The 19,439-nt window shown below is 39.9% G+C and overlaps 1 protein-coding gene and 1 long non-coding RNA gene across 3 annotated transcripts in view; one reads left to right on the top strand and one right to left on the bottom strand.

Moving 5' to 3' along the window:
• NTF3 (neurotrophin 3) overlaps nucleotides 1-15,073 on the top strand; it is a 56,087-nt gene extending 41,014 nt beyond the window's left edge. The window contains exon 2 of the mRNA XM_067531057.1: nucleotides 13,959-15,073. Within this exon, the coding sequence (XP_067387158.1) occupies nucleotides 13,959-14,753 (795 nt within the window). The 3' untranslated portion in view covers nucleotides 14,754-15,073. The remainder of the gene's footprint in view (nucleotides 1-13,958) is intronic.
• LOC137141936 (uncharacterized) overlaps nucleotides 1-19,439 on the bottom strand; it is a 54,196-nt gene that overhangs the window by 20,789 nt on the left and 13,968 nt on the right. The window lies entirely within an intron of this gene.

Genomic DNA, 19,439 nt, shown 5'->3' with positions numbered 1-19,439 from the left:
GGACGAGGAGGGCAGTAGGAAGCTGCTAAGTAAAGGCAGGCTGGTCCAGTGGTTAGGGACAGTACTTAGGAGACATGAGTTCAATTCTTTGCTCTGCCGCAAATTTCAAGTGTGACATTGAGCAAGTCACTTAGTCTCTCTGCCTTAACTCCCCAGCTGTAAAATAGAAATATTAGCACTTTCTTATCTCAGAGGGGTGTTGTAAGAATAAATACATTGAAGAATAGGAGGGTGCTCAAATATACTGGTGGTTGGGGCCACAAAGAACTTAAGACAAATAGTTCTTGGGCCTCTCCCAGAATTAATACAGTTTAGCACTGCTTCTGGATACACCCTAATAAAGTTCCATCATGCCCCTTTCTTCCTTCAGCTAACATGCCCCCTTCTGTCCTGACATATCCCTGTGCATCAGAGGAAAAGGTAGAGGCATGGGATCCAGCTGGGATCCTACTGTGAGAGTTAAGGTTGTTCAGATTACTTTGGCTCCTCTCCATTTTTTGTTGTTTCAAAGTGGAAGTTGACCTTTGAATTCCCAAAGTAGTATATGTACTTTTGCATAAAATTTCCAGTATGATATTCTAAGTGTTCGATTAAGTTCAAAGGGACTACTCATGTGCTTTCAGTTAAGCACATGCTTAAGTACTTTGCTGGATTGGGTCCAGAGTGCCCAGCATGGTGCAGAAACAAACCTGTGCACAGCAACTCAAAGGACGAGCTTTGCGTCGTTATTATCCAAATGCAATTGTTGCACCTTTGCCAAGTATAGAATGAAGCCAAACTCTAAACCAAAAACCTGCTTTTAAAAATCTCACACTAACACCCAAATCATCATATTTGTACCTATATCTTAATACAGATACCATCTTCATGCCAATTAAAATTTCCTTCCTCCTCATTGCTAAAAGTCTTTGAAGGAATCATTTCAGAATGTGGAATATCTTAGTATATGATGCGTGCTGCCAGACATATGATAGCAGATATTAGAAGAAAATGATAGGTTTTGATCCCTATTGGCAGTGGGTCTGGGTGGTAGCCAAATTAGATGCATTGCAGCTGGCTTAAGCTAGGAATTTACCTCTCTTTGTGCAATCAGGTAACTGGCAAGCCTTTTTAACTACTGTGTAACAAAGCAATGCTATAGGATCTCACTATAATTATACAGATGAGTGTGTGGATATGAAGGAGGATCCAGGGAACTGAAACTAGAGAAAGGACTTTAGAGTGGCTCGTTGCTAAATTTCTTCAGCCCTTCATGTACATGCTTTATATATTTCATGGAGGAATCCCACTGACAGCTGATCATCGCAAGGATTACAGCATTGACTAGATGATTATATGGACAGTGGCAGAGGGGGTCATTTTCTTATGAACCATCAGGTCTCCAGGACGGCTCGAGGCAGGACTGGACACCAAAGACTTGAAAAGGACTCTAGTGTCAGATTGGAGATCATTGTAGGATCGCGGCCGAAGGCTGATGTACTATGGAAAACATTACATTCCTATATTTGACAAGGATCTTGCATGCCACAATGACAACTAATGTGTAAAATGTGCTCTTTTGTTTGTTTATTTTACCTCTGCTGCATGGAACTCAACGAGCTGTATTTCCAAATTATACAGTGTTTTGGAATGTTATCCGGATGGATATCGTGGTTGGATTTTTCTATCGGGTTACAGCCCCTCTGTGCCACTTCAGGTGCACAAAAGGGGCCATGATCCAGGTGCAAATGCTCAGCAACAAATGTTAATGGTGGAGGAAAACTCCCACATCCTGGTGTAGGAAAGCTTTACACGTACAACTGGTAGTTACACTTTTGCTGGTAATGTGGGCTAAGGATGTGATTTTTTAATGTCATTTCTATATCAGCAAAAGCCCTAGTGTCGACACACTTATACTGGCTAAAAGGTCCTTTTGCTGGTATAGGTTATATCATTTGGAGAAATGGTGTAAACTATGCCGGTAGTAGAATTGTGTCTACGCTAGGTATAAACTGTCTCCCCAATAGCAACATTTCCTGGTATAGCTATACCAGCAAACCTTTTCTAGCGCAGACTAGTCTTTTCTGGTATTGGAAGGAACAAGCAATCTCCAGTCTTACACCCAGCAAAGCACTTGTACTTACTTTATCAGATGTGGGCATACATCAATGAGTTGACAAGGCTCTGCTTTATTTTTATAAGTGCTGTAGAAGTAGTTATTTAAGCCAGTCAAGATTTCTTGATTTCAGAAAAGTTACTACATGTGTGCAATTTTTTTTTTTTTTTTTTTGGTAGAAGAAATTCATTATTTACTGCAGCATGCTGGCTGGCTTTCTTTATGTTTCTCTTTATCGCCCTGATTCAACTTTATGCATGTGCTTAAGTGCACAGCAGAATCAGCGTCTAACTATGGTTCTTTGTAACCACAGTCTCCTCTGTCCTTACTATGGAAGAGCCTTTTCCAAAGCTCGCTGAAATCAATGGGAGCCTCACCAGTGAATTTATGGGGTTTGGACCAGACCCCACATCCTCTCATGAGAGCTCTGGCCTTGGTAGTTTTTGTATCTCTATATATCGGATCTGAGTGTCAGACAAGCCTTTTCTGTTTGGAGGCATGTGTACCTTTAGGGAACACAGAGAAGAGCACTCTTTCTTTTTGATTCACAAAGTAGCCCAGTGCATATTTCTGTGGGCTGCCTGGCTCTAAAGAAGTCAGGACTCATGGGACCTTGCAAAGCAAACACAGGTGCAGTTTTGGTTTACATTAAATGGATCTCCCTTACCACGTATCTTGTGCAATGACCCATCACAGTTGCAATCCCGGTGCGCAATGAAGCACAAAGGCAGCTGATTTAATGTTCCCCCATGGGTCAACATCACCCCAGAGGGATGAAGGAGAGATGGGACAATGGCTTTGCCCCTCCCTGTGCATCAGCAAATGGAGCAGTTCTGGTGCAGCAGAGAGGGTCTCAGTACGCTGCCTAATGGCAGCTAACAGGGAGTTCGCTCTGCGTAAGAGCAAGAAGAAATTCTCCAATGACAATGCAGCTCCCCTCCACCAAGCTGCACCTTAAAGACAAGTTTGAGCCCAATAACACGAAGAGTAAAATATCATAATAGGTGTCCCCTTTTGGGAGGCACCGGTAACAAACCATTTTGTTCTTTAAAAATCATGTTAGAGTTGCTCAGAAAATTCATTTTTTTCCTGCAGAAAATGTTGTGGGAAAAATCCGCTTTCAAAATCTAAGAAAAAATGTCAGGGTTTTCTTCAGGAGTTTTGGTTTAGACTTTAAATGAAATTTTCTGTTTCATTTCAATTCTAAACGACATTTTTTGTTATTGTTTCCTTGCGCTCTCCCAGTCTGTCTGTATCCATTTCTTGTCTTATTCTTAGTTTTTAAGCTTCTGGGGGCAGGAAAAAAACATGTGAAAGCTCTCTCTCTCTCTCTCTCTCTCTCACTCACTCACTCACTCACACACACCTATTTATTTTTACTGTCTTCTTCCCCCTTTTCAGTAGTGAAAGGGGAAAAGCTAAAAAAGGAGGGGCTGCAATACCCCAAAACCAAAGATCCAAATCTACATTTTAAGTCAAATTTAAAAAAAACCCAATGTTATTACATCTGATATGTTAATTTGAAACAAAATTTTTCATTTTTAATTCTCTGATTAGAAAACCTAAAATCACCATAAAAAACCATAGATATCTTTCAACAGAAAATGTCAGTGTTGGTGAAGCTACATTTTTGAATGGAAATATTTTTGTGCAGAAACTTTTAAACATCTCCAAGATTCTGACAATCATCAATATGGTAGTAGAAGGGCAGAACCCTGATTGTTCAGGTCACCTAACTGCATTTTCCTATCATTTCCCCTTCTCCCACTGCTCTAACAACTAGTCAAAGCCACCAGTAACAGATGGAACAACAAATTAAAACAAATTTAGTCTTTGACTGATGTCATTTCTCATTTTGGCAAATCAAAAATAATTAGGAAAATGATTTAAGGGAGGACCGCATTTAAAAAAAACAAATAAAACCAAGCCATTTCACCCAAATGTCTTTCCCAATTTCTTGGAACTTGGGCCTTGAACTTTCCTGAGGAATTCTACTCTGAAATAAAGATCATGTCTATGGAATTTCAGGAGGATGGGTTTGTGTTCAGCAAAGTAAAGGGACATGGGGCAGAAGTAAACTTCAGATGGAAGACTGGTCTCAAACTTAATTATGGAGAGATTAAGCCTTCAAAGCAAATCTCAGCTGAAACCAAGATGATCTGCAACTATTGCCCGATTTTTATGCAAAACCAGTAGCTGAGCTAGACTTAAGTCTACTTGAAAAGGTTGTGAACCTTTACAAAATTGTTCAACAAACTTAGATGGAGTTTCAAGGCTGAAACGAAACATGAAACCAGGCCTCTTTTGTGTGGTTTTAGTCTTGTTATGAACATCTTGTAGAGCTCAAAAACTCCTTATTCTTGATAAAAACTTAACTTCCCCTTCCTTGGTTTAATCCCATTTCTCCTGAATACACCCCTCTGCACCACTCTAAACAAAATTTTCTCACTGGTGTTTATACTGCTGTAAAGTTATACAGATTTACTTCTTTGACCTTTCCTCCAAAGTCAATCCCTCAGTTCATTTTTGTTGCTTTTCCCTCATCTTTCTCTGCTATGCCAGCATCCTTCTGCCTTTAGAACTGCATACAATATTACTATATACCCTCTATGCTATAGATCAATGGCTTTCAAGCTGGGGTCCGCAGTCTTTGTCTTATTGAGTCCGCGAAAGGTTATCGATACCGTACAACAGTGGTTTTCAACCTGTGGTCCACAGACTATGTTTAAGATTTCCAAAGGGGATCAAATCTCCATTCGAAATTTTTTAGGGGTCCACAAATGAAAAGAGGTTGAAAACCACTGCTCTAGAGAGAGACTGTCCCTTCTCTGCTGTGGAATAAGATGTTTCTGCTGAAACAATTCACACAAACATTGGATGAATTTGCCTTTATTTGCCATTTTAAGATAACATCTATGTTCCTGTCCCTTATTTATTTACATTTATTAAATATTGCGCCTCGCTAAGGCTACATATCACTTCTAGGTCTGGTTAGGCATTGCTGCTTTCTAAGTTTCTCTCACTGAATATCCTTGTTTAGGATTATCGTTCCCCAGGTGCACCAGCTTGCAATATTTGACTCATTTTGTTATTTTCTGCCAATGTTTCTAACCTCTTCAAGTCCCCAGCAGAGAGTATATTTCTCTCTGCTCACCAGTGTTTGCATCCTCTCCCCATTCAGCTGCAACTGTAATTCTTTTGTGATGTTTGGCTTTTCTGCCATTAAAGCTCATTAATGAAAAGGTTACATCAAACTAGTCCTCCTACTAGAGCTTCATGAACTATCTGCAGTGAACAATGTGATGCATTCCACCATTTCCATTTGAAAATGACCTCGGGCAGGGGGGCATCTGCAGGCCAGGTTCTCTGTTGGTGTAAAGTTAGCATAGCTCCCATGAAGGTAATAAAGGTATTCTGATTTACACCGCCTACGGATCTGTCCCTTGTATTTTTACAGATTTAAATGGTCCTCAGAGTTCTGTAATGCATTGTATAAATGGCAATATTTCAGCTTCTTGGCACTTGCAAACCATTTGCTGCAACTATTGCTTTAAGTATTTGCTGTAGTTGATTAACTATTTGTGCTGGGTGACTGGTAATTTAAATCACATAGTGCTGTTTCTGCTTCCTCAGCAGATGACAGGCTGTCTAGATCTTTACCATGCTAAGGACTGGATCACTTAACTCCCAAACTCTCAGAGAGCTTCCTGGTAGTCTTTGAGGTTAAGGCAGTAGACTAGGATTTGAGAAATCTAGCTTCATCTTCCAGCTCCACCCCAGCGTTCCTGTGTGACCTAAAGCAAGTCATTTAATTTCCACTTCCATTTCCGTTCCAGCCTTTGTTAAATGGGGATAATAGCATTTTGCTACCTCACGGGAATGTTGTGTGGCTGAACCTATAAATGTGTGTGTAATAGAAAGATATTTATGGGATGAGAGCCACGTAAGTACATAGATAGAAGATGATCGCACAAACATTTCCACTTCGAATACTCATGTAAATACATATGTTAGCAATGCCGTAAGTGCCATCAAAGAATGGGGAGAAAGATGCCCCTACATACTGGGCAGAGACACATCTTTATGTATTCTTCCTCAGGTAGCCCACTTACATTACAGGGGATTCTATCGTTCCTCGCCTGACATCCTTGTCCTCTTTCTAAGTTAGCACCAAATGGCTTTTGTGCCTATTTCCCAAACCAAATTTCACTCTCCAGGCATAGTATTGTCAATTCTTCCTTTTGCGGGATGAAACAAAAACGAAGGTCAGGAGGGAAGGAAGCAAAAGTAGTCCTTTAAAAATGATGTTTCCCTATTTTTTGTAATCCGCATGTCATCATAAAAATATTATGAATTACAATACTTTGTATTTATAGCACCTTCTGTCCAAGGAGTTCAAAGCAATTTACAAACGGTACTTCACGCCATTCCTCGTTCTGCAGATGTGGGAACTGAGGAATGGACATCATGATTTGTCCAAGCTCACCCAACAGATCAGTAACCCTGCTAAATAGAACCCAGGAATCCCGACTCCCAATCCTTACCTCTAACACAGTCCACATAACAAAATAAATTAATGGAGAACCATACTACAGCAATCTTCCAGGCACAGAAAGACAGGCTTCAGTATCAAGCCATGAAAATGGCAGATCAAAATAAGTCAAAGTTGGAAAGGAGTTGATGGTTGATGGAAGTGTTCTGATTTCTGAATTTGATTATAAACCGAGGCACAGAGCTAGCATGGTTGATATTGCACTGGCCATTGATAGTATCTCACAGGAACTGCTAAATGAAACTGTGGAGTGCTGAGTGCCTACAGGAAGGTCCTGAGTGCCCTGAACTCATAATGAAGACAGTGAATAGTTGAAGGTACGGGGCTAAAGCCAAATGGAACTACCACTACATAAGGTGCGAAAAGCAACCCATATTCTAAATGGTGAGCTAAGCACTTGAGGAATTGGACTTGAGCTCGCTGTCGGCAATGACCAGTTATTTGTGAGGCGTTCATGTTTTTATCTATAAAAAGATGGTCTGGCTTAGTGATCAATTTCAAATAGGGCTGTGCATGTCCGTATGGTCCGCTGTGTCTGAAATGAACAGACAGAAGTAAAGCTATGCCTGTCATTTTTAACCATTCTGAAAATCAGTTTACTCCCATCTATTAACACAAAGCTGTCACCCTGTAGAAACACTTTAACATTCTGTGAAGCTTTAGAACAGGCTAGAGTGACCATTTGACAAGATACAAGCAACAAATCAGAGTGGCCCGATAGACTAGTCATTAAAGCAGACGACAGATTCAGGAGATCTTCGGTGCCCCCTCCTCCCCACACATCCTGTTGACTTTCTATGCTGCCCGGGGCAACTCGCTTAGGCCCTTTTGACAATTTTGCCTTAAAGATTCCCAGTCCATTTTTTAAAGTGATTTAGACACTTAGGCATTTAAATCTCATTGAAAGTCAATGATATTTAGGCTTCCAAGTGCCCAAGTCCCTCTTGAAAAAGGGATTTAGGCACTTTTAGAAATTGTGTATTTAATGTGTGCGTCTCAGTTTCTGCATCTGCAAAATGGGAACAATACCTACTTTTGTAAATCTCTGAGGTTCTCAAATGGAGTCTCAAAATAAGCATCAGGTATAATTATTATTTAAAGTTGCATGATTTTTCAGTTGTGGTTATTCTGATGTTCAGGTCACGTTTCTGATTTGTGTGTCCAGATTATTACAATGTTCAGACTATTACTGGCCACTACAAGTTATTATCCTTGTCCCATAGCAATTGTGAAGAAAGCAAACTCTGTGTGTTTTCATGAGGAAAAGGAATTAGAATGAGGGACGTAGCAGAATACTCCATTGCTAATGAAAAAGCCTTATTGCTATATATGGTTTTGAGAAGTAAACAAACTGCCTTCTGAGTGAGAAGCCTACTTGAGTTTTAAGCCATAGTGAATTTTCCATCAGCTGATGATTCTGAAAAACTGAAACTGTTCTTAAAGGAGCCTGATTTTCAGAAAGTGCTGAGGACCGTGAGGAAAATTACTTATCAAATTGGGCACCCGAAATCAATAGTCACTTCTGCAAATCTTCTATGTAAGTTCCTCTCAGTAAAGATGTAGTAGCAGATACTGAAGTGACAGCTCACATTACCAAGATTTCATTATTTTTATAAAACACACTATAGAACATTTGCCCTTAATGTGTGAAGTATTATCAAATTAAATTAATATAATTAAAACACATCCCCAAACCCTTACCCTGAGCAGAGTTTTGACTCTGGAAAGGGAGAAATGCTAAAAACTGCATGAAGTCCGCTAGGGATTTTGCTATTAATTTTACATGGCAGGTCCTTGGATGTTGTGGTATAGGCAGCAGTATAAAATCCTAAAATAGATAAAACCCGAACTACAGTTGACAAAATAAAAGAACAAAGTACACTTTGTGATGTACCATCAGTGCCTTTCTATTGTATTTGTTCACTTACTAATTCAAATTCAGCAATCTGCAGCAGGTCTGGCAATCTTTAGTGAGAATGAATGTTCTGCTGTATACCAAAAGAAAAATATTAGCTTACTGGGTTTTCCAAAAGTTTTCAGCTACCATGTTGAGCCCTCTTCTTGCATAGATAGCCTAGGTAACTCATTACACCTAGTCATCCCTTCAACTTTTTATAAAGGATGTCCCCTCCTCTTAATATATTTTTAAACTCTCTGGTGAGTCAAGATTGTTTCATGAACACCAAGCTAATATGCTACAACCACGCCACAGGACCCACTAGAAGAGACTCTAACATACTTTTTCACCTTGGCAGGTAGTACTTAAAGTTCCACATAGCACTGTGTTTTCCAACCACATCTGACATTTTAGAATCACAGTACCTTTTTTCACTCGCTGCTTATAAGCAGTTCTTGAACCTTCAGATCCCTTGAGAATCAATGATAACTAGGCCTGGTTTATATTAGAAATCCTACTCCAGTGAAACTACTTAGATTTAAGATCTATCTAGTTATACTGGTGCAAACCCCTTACATAGATGCATTTAACCCCATTTAAATCACCCTTAAACTGATATACCTTAATGGGGCAATTTACGTTAGTAAACTAACCCAAGTGTCACAGCTGTCCTCAGCTGACATGGCAACTCATGAAGAAAAACTGGTCTCAGGTAGCCATGGCCCAAACCATTTAGGGCTTTACAGTTGGAAATAAAAAAATCTTGAGTTGGACATGGAAGCAAATAGAAAAACCATGTGACTGTCAGGGAACAAGTTTAATAAGTTGTTGAGGGCTCATATCACCAAGAGGCGAGCAGACATATTAACCAGATGCAGCTTCTGAGTGACCTAAAACTATGTCTACACTTATGGCAGTGTGTAGAATACAGGCACTACGCACGTAGCTACACGTTGCAATGAAAGGCAGGTTGCAGCCACATCTGTCACTGCAGGACAGCTACATGCAGCAGTGAAAAGCTCTGGCAGCAGACAGGCAGCGGGGAAAGGCTCCGGTAGTGAGGTAGCTACACTACAAATAGCAGTGTAGGTGTGGGAGGCGTTGCATGGGCATGTAGAGTGCAGTTCGAGCATCTATCCGGGGGGGGAGGAGGGGTTCAGGCATGTAGGGAATTCTATTCTAATCTACTTGCCTAAGCAGTGTCTCACCAACTACACTGTCCTTTACTCCCATGTTAACTGGGCAAGCAGTGGTTGTATGCTACACAACACTGCAAGTGTAAATGTACCCAAGAGTCTCCTGCCTGTGATACGGCCTCAAGTATCCTCTGAGTGCTGGATCTCATGTCTGGCCTTACAACTACAAGTCATCAGTAGGATTTTCTGCAAGAGCTACTCATGATGTCCTGATCCTTTACTTTGTCTAGCTTATGCAGTGCATCCAGCTTCATCCTTCCCACATCATCACCCACTTCCAAGATGTATATTTTGTTAGCGACCACTTCGCTTCTGAAACCTGATAGCCAAGTTATTACGTGCAACTATATATTGGCATGGGTCATATTTGGAGCATTTGACTTGAGCATAGTGTTAGCTTCGGTGACCATCATGTTGATCTTTCTACTGGTGGCCCTGCGTTAGTCCCTCGGAGTGCTGTGTTAAACCTGCGGAGCAACATGTGTTATGAAATGTTGGCTGCTTCAATGATTTACTTAGCAAAGACCATGTGCTGCATGCATAGGTCTTATACAGTGTCTTAGATCCATCGATACTGAAGGGTAGTTTTTATTTGATGAGCAATAAGAACTTTATGACCCTGATTTATATAAATGTAAACACACATTTTGTACGTATATAAATAAATAAATATATGTATATATATCTAACGCATAACTTTGTTGTAATCAACACAGAGTCTAGGTTTAGGTGAGCTCATACCGAAAAAAACCCATAAGAATGGAGAAAACACATTTCTTGTCCATAAAAGGACAGATTCACAGAGGGCAACTCTGATTTTACTGCAGTTCCCAAGTACAAAGCAGAAAATTTACTATTGCTAAATGAGTTATATATGTGTTTCATTATAATGGTTCTGAGACTGCTGTTAGGAGTTCTTGCTGTGTGTTTTCCCTGTTTAAACCTGTTTCAAAGTTGATCAGTGACACTTTTTTTTTATAGCAGTAAATGTAATTCACATTAAAACAACCACTTCACTTACAGCTCAGCTCAAACAATGTGATGCTGTATAACTTGTATTTAGTTTAGACCCTCTGGTTACGTTCCCCAGAGCTGAAGAAGAGCTCTGTGAAGCTGGAAACAGAAGTTGGCCCAATAAAAGATATAACCTCACTTACCTTGCCATGAACAATATGTGGTATACATTGAGAGGTGCATGCATGAGTCTTGAAAAAAGTGCTCTCTAATGTAACTGTAGGTATTAACAATAGAGTTCTCTTATACTTAAGAAATACTGGTCCCAAACACTGCAGTGTTCTAGATAATTACTATAAAATACTGTCATTCTTGTTGATTGTTTTGAATTATTTTTATAATCACTGAATATTTTTAGAATATCAATTATCAATACCATTGGAGCTACAGTTATCTTAGGCTAAAATATTCAAAGTTGGACGCCTGAAGTTAGGCACCTAGGCCAAGATCTAAAGCAATGGGAGCCTAGCGTTTATGACAGCTGTAGAACGCTCAGCACTTTTGAAATTATAACACATTGCAGTGTGTTCAGTTAAACACACACAAATCGTCAACTCGGAACAAATCCCTCTCAAAACGAAGCTTGACGCTGCACACACAATTCTTCCCCTTGCAGAAGGGATGAGAGAAAAACTGAAACAGTCATGACACATACGAATCACATCTCTTAAGGTACTACTGGAAGACACTTAGGCTATGTTTACACTAACAGCGGCAAAATCGCCGCCGCCAGATTGATCTTTCTGGGTCGATTGAGCGGTCAGTATAGACCTGCTCAATCGATCAGGAAGTCGACTGAGTAAGTCCACCCCCTCAAGTAGTGTAGCGCTAAGTCGACGGGGACACTGTTCCCATCGGCTCAGCGCAGGGTGAACAGCGCGCAGAAGGGAAGCTGAGCAGTCGACGTCAGTGACGCAAACTATGCCGAAATGCACGGTCAGTGTGAACAAGCCCTTAGATACTTTGGTCATAAGGGTAGAGTTATCACCTTTGAAACGCAAAAAAACCGCCCTCCCCACAACAAGTCAAGCCCACTGCAACCCCAACCACAAGGCAACTCCACAACACCACCTCCCCCTTCAGCTGCCACTAATAGTGACTCATACCTTCTCTCACACACATGCGCGGTGCACTTGCATGTTGGTGGGCAGACGGGTGCTGTATTTTCCAATTGTTTTGACTTGTTATTGTTTAAAGTGCAGATGGGGGAATGCTGCAACATCTGTAGCTGGACACAGAAACTTTTAACATTAGATATTAGTGTGTGATGTGATAATAATACAAATCTTTAGATCCATGTAAAAAATCCTGGCAGACTAAATTACTTTTCTGGCAACAGGCAAATCAATAAAAATACCGGCCAGGTGATAACACTAGATAAGAACCCAAATTAGGCAGCTGCTGACACATGGGTGGAGAAGCCAAACTTTAGGGTCCTTGTTTTTAAAATTTTGGTCCTTAATCTATATGTAGGCCTCCTGACAAGCACTGCAATTTTCAGAGAGGGTGAGGCCCTCACCACTCTGACTGAAGTTAATTTTGGCCCACTTGGAGCAGAATGTAAAATAAACTACAAACAGCACATAGTTCAAATGCCCTGTGGATCCATCTATATTTCATACTAGCATTGTACAGGATAAACTATTGCTTTCCAAAAATAAAAGATAAGAAACCTCTCTCACCTGACTGTTCCCTGTTCTCTGAAATACGTACTCCCATTAAAAGAGTCATCTGTACAGATGGAGAAGCAGTTTGTGGAGTGAACCACCACTCTTTTTTTTCCCCCAGTGTACTGTGAGATCTAGTGGATAAAGCACTACCTGAATCTCAGGAGACCTGGGTTTTATTCCCAGCTCTGCCATTAAACTGCTCAGTGACCTTGTCAGATAACTTCCTTTCTCTGTGCTTCAGTTGCCCCATCTGTAAAATGGGGCTAATGATACCAACCTCTTTTATAAAGCACTTTGAGACCTACTTATGAAGAGTGCTATGTAAGAGCTAGGTATTAATTTCATATTGCTCCCAGTAAATTCTGATCTTCCCTTAAACACATAATCTAGTGTTCAAGCCAATCCTTAAGAAAACTGACCATGCAGTGGCTTATTCAAATGGACTTTTAAATTAACAATACTTTATATTTTTTTTCAATGGTCTTGTTCAAATTGTTATTCCTTTATAGAGCTGAAACGTTAAAGAACGACGGACTTGCTCAGTCTATGAAGTCTTGTACAGAGAGAATCAGTAATACTAATGGGAGTCAATGACGTGTCCTCCCTTTACGCCAGCTGTAAATTTAACCCAATATCCCTCTCCCGCTGCTAGCCTACATGATCTCGGTTCTTAATATGAGGCGTCTCTGCTAAAGGGCTGTGGAAAAATGATCTTGTCTACAGTTAGTGCCATGCTTTCCAGATGGGCGCGACATGTCTTTGTTGACAGAGGAACTGAAAGCTTGTCTGTACTAGTGGTTCTCAACCTGTGGTCCACAGACTGTTCTAAGGGGTCTGCAAAAGACTTAGACTGAAAACTGACTGAATATGATTCGACTGTATATACACACAGACTATAGATTTCCTAAGGGGTCCACACTTCCATTTGAAATTTCCAAAGGGTCCACAGTTCCATTTCAATTTGGGGGGGGGGGATCTACAAATGAAAAAAAGGTTGAGAACCACAGACTACAGGGGAGTGGGAGAGAGGTGAATAGCAATGCACACCAAAGTGTTGCTGTGCAACTCCCCTGTGTGGAAGCTGCAGGCATGAACTAAGAGGTTCCTACTTCACATTAACGAAGTCTTGTTTGAAGAGGACTATGTTAATGCAAACTATGAACCTTGAAGTTCACACCTGCAGTGTGCAAACAGGGGAGATACAGCATGGCACTTCGGTGCACTCTACCCTCATAGTCCTAACTGTGGGGCAGTGTAGACAGGCCCTTATTAATATACTAATCTCTCTCCCCTATGGAAATCAAAACATAAAATCATCCTGTCTGAAAAGTGGATGAAAAGTAGATGGAACTAATAATAAAGGTGAGCCATATTTTTTCATAAAATGTAATTAAATATTTGTAATACCTTGTAAGACCTAGCCTGGTCTACACAGTCTAACATCTGTAAGACATGTTAAAAAATCAGGACTCTCCTATTGCATCCAGTAATTCTTATTTCACTAGCTCTAAGTTAACTCTTTGTTTCTTTTCAGATCTTACAGGTGAACAAGGTGATGTCCATCTTGTTTTATGTGATATTTCTTGCTTATCTTCGTGGCATCCAATCTACCAACATGGATCAAAGGAGTTTGCCCGAAGAGTCGATAAATTCTCTCATTATTAAACTCATTCAGGCAGACATTTTGAAAAACAAGCTCTCTAAGCAGATGGTAGATATTAAGGAAAACTATCAAAACACAATGCAGAAAGCAGAGTCTCAACAGGATGTGGATGGAGTTGAAAATGTGAAATCAGACTTCCAGCCAGTTATCTCAATGGATAGAGAACTATTAAGGCAACAGAAACGCTACAATTCTCCTCGGGTCCTCTTGAGTGACAACACCCCATTGGAACCTCCACCTTTGTATCTCATGGAAGATTATATTGGAAATTCTGTAGTGGTGAACAGAACCTCCAGGCGGAAAAGGTATGCAGAACACAAGAGCCACCGAGGGGAATATTCTGTATGTGACAGTGAAAGTTTATGGGTCACGGACAAATCATCAGCTGTTGACATTAGAGGACACCAGGTAACAGTGCTAGGAGAAATTAAAACAGGCAACTCTCCTGTCAAACAATATTTTTACGAGACAAGGTGTAAAGAAGCCAAACCAGTAAAAAATGGCTGCCGTGGGATAGACGATAAGCACTGGAACTCCCAGTGCAAAACTTCCCAAACTTATGTCAGAGCACTGACTTCAGAAAACAATAAACTCGTGGGCTGGAGATGGATAAGAATAGACACATCCTGCGTGTGTGCGTTGTCGAGAAAAATAGGAAGAACATAAGTCTGCATTTCTTTGCTATATAAATTATTACTTTAAATTATATGATATGCATGTAGCATATAAATGTTTATATGGTTTTATATATTATAAGTTGATCTTATTTATTAAACTTCAGCAAACCTACAGTATATAAGCTTTCTCTCTCAATAAATATGAGTAAAAAGGCATGTGTCTCAGCTGTGGGCAGCTGCAGTTTATTAGAATATGTTTGTGACTCTGCTTTTCAGCAGCATACGATAATCTTACTGTAAAATCTGTGTAACATCAGTATTTTTCATTCAGTATTGTCAAGCCAGTGACTGTCATATAGTAAACTTGTTAAAAATCAGATCCATGTCAAGAGTTGTGTACCCATTTCTATCCCCTGCTCCATGTTTTCATGAGACAGGGTGGGTGAGGTAATATATTTTATTGGAGCAACTTCTGTTGGTGAAAAAAAAAAAAAAAACACAAGCTTTCAAGCTACAAAGTGCTCTTCTTCAGGCCCAGACCTGAAGAAGAGCTCTGTGTACGTCAAAAGCTTATCTTTTTCACCAACAAAAGTTGCTCCAATAAAAGATATTACCTCTCCCACCCTCTCTTTACTATCCTGGGACCAACACAGATACATCAACACTGCAAACCACATATATTTTCAGGTTTAATTAAAAGTGTTAATTCCTCACCACTGAAAGAAAAACAATGTGGCCTACAGCTAACATTAACATTCCAGCCATTGACTGGCTGTAAAATATGTTTTCTGTATGTCATGCAGGTTTTGCCACTAGAATTACTGTTATTTTTCCTCTGTTAGCGTTCCAGAACTGCTGCTAATAACCCAGCAATTTTACTTTAGATTTTTGAAGCACATTTGTTTTGTAACTGGTTTTTAATGCTGCCAATTCCTTTTAGAAGTAATGGGAAAAAATCTAAAATATTTGGAACAGAACCTTACCAATGCCAAGAAGCAATCTAAGTGGATCATTAATATAATATATAAAAGATGATTTCTTTAGAGTATACTATTTATTGTGATCAGCATCCTCCTCTCCAGTAATCTATTAACTTCTGCTGCAGAAGTACATTGTTTCTTTCTGCCTGGGGTTTTTAAATTAGAAACAAAACAGTTGGTGTCTTAACATTAAAAGAACCCTGGGTTTAGAGTTCTAGCAAAGAAGAATACAGTCTTGGACTGGATATCAAAGCTGCACTTTCATTTAAAGCTGCAGGGCTGGTCAGCATCGATTGCTGATTTTTCGTGGAGAAAGACATCTGTAGAAATGCTCAACAAACCTGGTATTTTATAGAAGGTCATTAAAGAATTAGTGTTTTCTATGTGGCATGTAATTAAGAATCAGGTTCTCAAGCAGTCAATAGTTAAAATGAAACTGCTGTGTCATACAGGCAAGTTAACACTTACGAAAGACAAATGTACCGCTATGTACCTGACGTAGACATTTCTAAATTCTGTGCACAAAACGTTCTATTTTTTGCATTATTATGTAGAAGTGACATATGTATGCACTGAGCAAGAACTTCAGCTGGTGTAAAACGGAGCAGCTTCATGGAAGACAGCGTAACTATTTACACTAGCTGAAAATCTGGTCGCTTATAATGTTAAGCGCATTATACCATGGACCAGACCTTGCTTCCATTAAAGCATATGGAGGTTTTATCACAGACATCAATGGGAGCAAGATTAAGCTCCCTATGTTATCCATATCTGGTTGGATCTTAAGAATAACACACAAGTACAGAGTCAAAAACCGTCCCCCAAATTTGACAGTCATCACAATTGCAATGGACCACGTTCAAATTGTTAAATGATTACTTTCTCCCTTGCAGTGTATTCAACATCGTAAATTAAAAAGAGAGTGACAGCACCAAAACAGTAGGTGGCCTAATGGCTTTAGTACATATATCTTTTGCCACTGGAAAACCTGGTTCAAATCCTCAACAGGTCACAAGAGGAAATGAATTGGGTGGTCTCTTTAATCCCCTATGGACAGTGTAACACATCATAAAAACCTTGCAGAACTGGTCAGATTGCTCATGAGGCCAAGGACTGGAATCTCAGCATAGCTGCATCCCACGATTGGAGCACGTAGGCAGGACGGCATGGGGATGATTGTACACAGACACTGCCAGCGTTAGATATGGCTTCCACTAGAACTCTGATCTTATGAGGTGCCAAAAACTCTCAGGTCCCCCGTTAGGTTGGCTCAGTACCTCACAGGAGGCATTCAGCACTTTGCAGGATTAAACCCTAAATTCACCTTCCTCCCCTCAAGCAATAATAATTCTAGAGTTTCTGTGCCACGAGAATCGTTGAAGTGTAAGAGACGGTTTATAGTGAGAAAATCGTTGCTTGTCTATATGAACAGTTAGTGTGCAGCAAGGTAGGGTGTAGATCTACAGGGCACTACCTTGTGACCCTGTGCAGACCCCACTGTCCGTGAATTATAAGTCCCCCTGTGCACATTGATCTACTCCTATTTCAAAGCAAGGGTGCTCAAAGGACACTATAGAACTTTTAGTGCGCAGTAACGGGGTGCATATCAGTGGTTAATGCGCGGCAGAATACACCCCAGCTTGCTTCATGCTAAGTGTTCATATCGACAAGCCCTCAGTATCTAATAGAGCTGGTTGCAATGTTTTCCCATCTCCTCGGAGCATTTCAATGATTTTTTTTTTTTTTTTTGTTTTCATTTAAATTTTCACTGCAAAATTTTGACTTTTCATTGAAAAACCCCAAACCAATTGTTATTGTTTTTGTTTTTCAGTTTTCCACAGAAAAAAGAGGGGGGGAAATGGAGAAAAGTAGATGCTTTCCATTAACATTTTCATTTAACCCAATCTCCAATTTTCCATTTAATAAAAAGAAAAGTTATGATGGAAAATTTTGCAGCCAGCCCTGGAATCTATGCTACTCAGGGACAAGCAGGTAGTCTTACATGCAGGGGTCTTGGCACTTCAGTGTCCAGTGTATGTCTATAGCTATATGCTAAAGGAAGAAGGAAGTAGTGAAACTAACAGATCTAGTTAGATACTGCTACTTACTTGAAAAAACTCATCATGATTTCCATTTACTTTAGTGGGTCTGTTGCCATTAAAGGGGTAGATTCTGCTCTGAGTTACACTACTCTAAAACCACAGTAATTCCACCGAAGTCATTGGAGACACAGTAATTCTACTGAAGTCAGATTTACACCAGTGTAATTAAGATCAGAATCCAAAACCTTTACTCAGCTCTTTAGAAATTAGGATACTTAACCCTGGAGAAGATCATTTACTATTTTCTAATGCAAATCACGTAATAAGAACTGATACCATGACCCTAACTTTATCAATGTATACAGTACTTTACAAGTGGAAGAAGAAAGTTTCAGAGAAAATGTAGTGCTGATCACCTGAAATGTATTAGATGAGAAAGAAACCTGGTGCATAAGCTTATTAGATTGACAGCCTCTTTCCCACCTTAGTATAACAATGAGAAGAAGTGTTACCCTTAGGCTCTGATCCAACTCCTACTCAAGTCAGTGGAATGATTCCCATTGATTTCAGTGGGAACTGGGTCGGAGCCTTGAGTGAAGAAAAGGCTACGGAACTCAACAGCGCTGCAGTGTAATTGTGTGTGTCAGTTACATGTTTTATAAATCCTGTGTGTAAGGTTTTCTGTGTGTATTTCACAGCACCTGCGCATACAAAGCCTGTACTAAATGTGTAGGGTCTGGTCCTGCACAGTAGTCGGGCAGAGTTTTGTTATTGACTTCTGTGGTGGCTCGTGGAGGTCCAAAGTTCTCTAGCCAACTTCTTTGTATCAAATATTTAAATGACATAAGTAGCCCAACAGTACTTGGTAACTTGGGGTCTTTTCAAGCTCACTCCCATTAGTCAGCTGAGATAACAGTCAATATTGTTTCCCCAATATTTTACATTATAAATACATGATTTTGCTACAAAAATGATTGGCTGATACTCTGGGTTTGCCTATCTGTCTCAAACTGTGTTTTCTCCAGTTTTGTTCTTGTTTTTTTACAGTCCATTTGGTAATTGTAAAAAATGCTCCACTGAGGTTTTCGGAGACCATCTGCATTTATTTTATCACCTTTGAACATGTGTTCAGGAATGAAGTCTGTGTAGCCAGTTTACTGCTACCTAGAGATTTGTGCTGCTACACCAGGAAGAAACATCGACTGGACTGTATAGTGTGTGTGCTTAAAACCATTCTCCTATATTCTGTTATTTCAATGTTTTGCAATCTGTATTTCTCACTCAAATATATGTTGCGTATCTGCAGACAATACCTGACAGGAAAAAAGTTTGATTTGGAGTTTCAAAATTAAGCATTTAATGATAATGACCTTGCTTTTCTGACCTTTCAGCAAATGCATTTTTACAGGGAACAGAAATGTATAACCATCCATTTCATTTAATAGAAACATTGTGGCAATAATCAATGGGATTCTGTGTTCCCCACACTCAGGACGTGTATGTAATTCATCATGCATGTGGCGGGAAGAGAACAGGCCCTGCAGCTTGTGAGAAGTGAAGAGAAGTATGCTGGGTCAGAGCCGATTTTAAGTATGGAGGGGTTGTTTTCTGAAATGCTTTGCCTGTATTTTGTTACAGCAGATGGCAGAATGATGAAGCAAGCACAGATGTGATGTAAAAAAAAGTCAAGCAGCACCACGGCTAACAAAATCT

Source organism: Emydura macquarii, unplaced genomic scaffold (assembly GCF_026122565.2).
Source record: "Emydura macquarii macquarii isolate MOO-44397 ecotype Brisbane River unplaced genomic scaffold, CSIRO-AGI_Emac_v2 contig_3122, whole genome shotgun sequence".
NCBI classification, from domain to species: Eukaryota; Metazoa; Chordata; order Testudines; family Chelidae; genus Emydura; species Emydura macquarii.
Note: the sequence above shows the minus strand (reverse complement) of the source record. Positions and strands in the feature narration are given on the sequence as shown.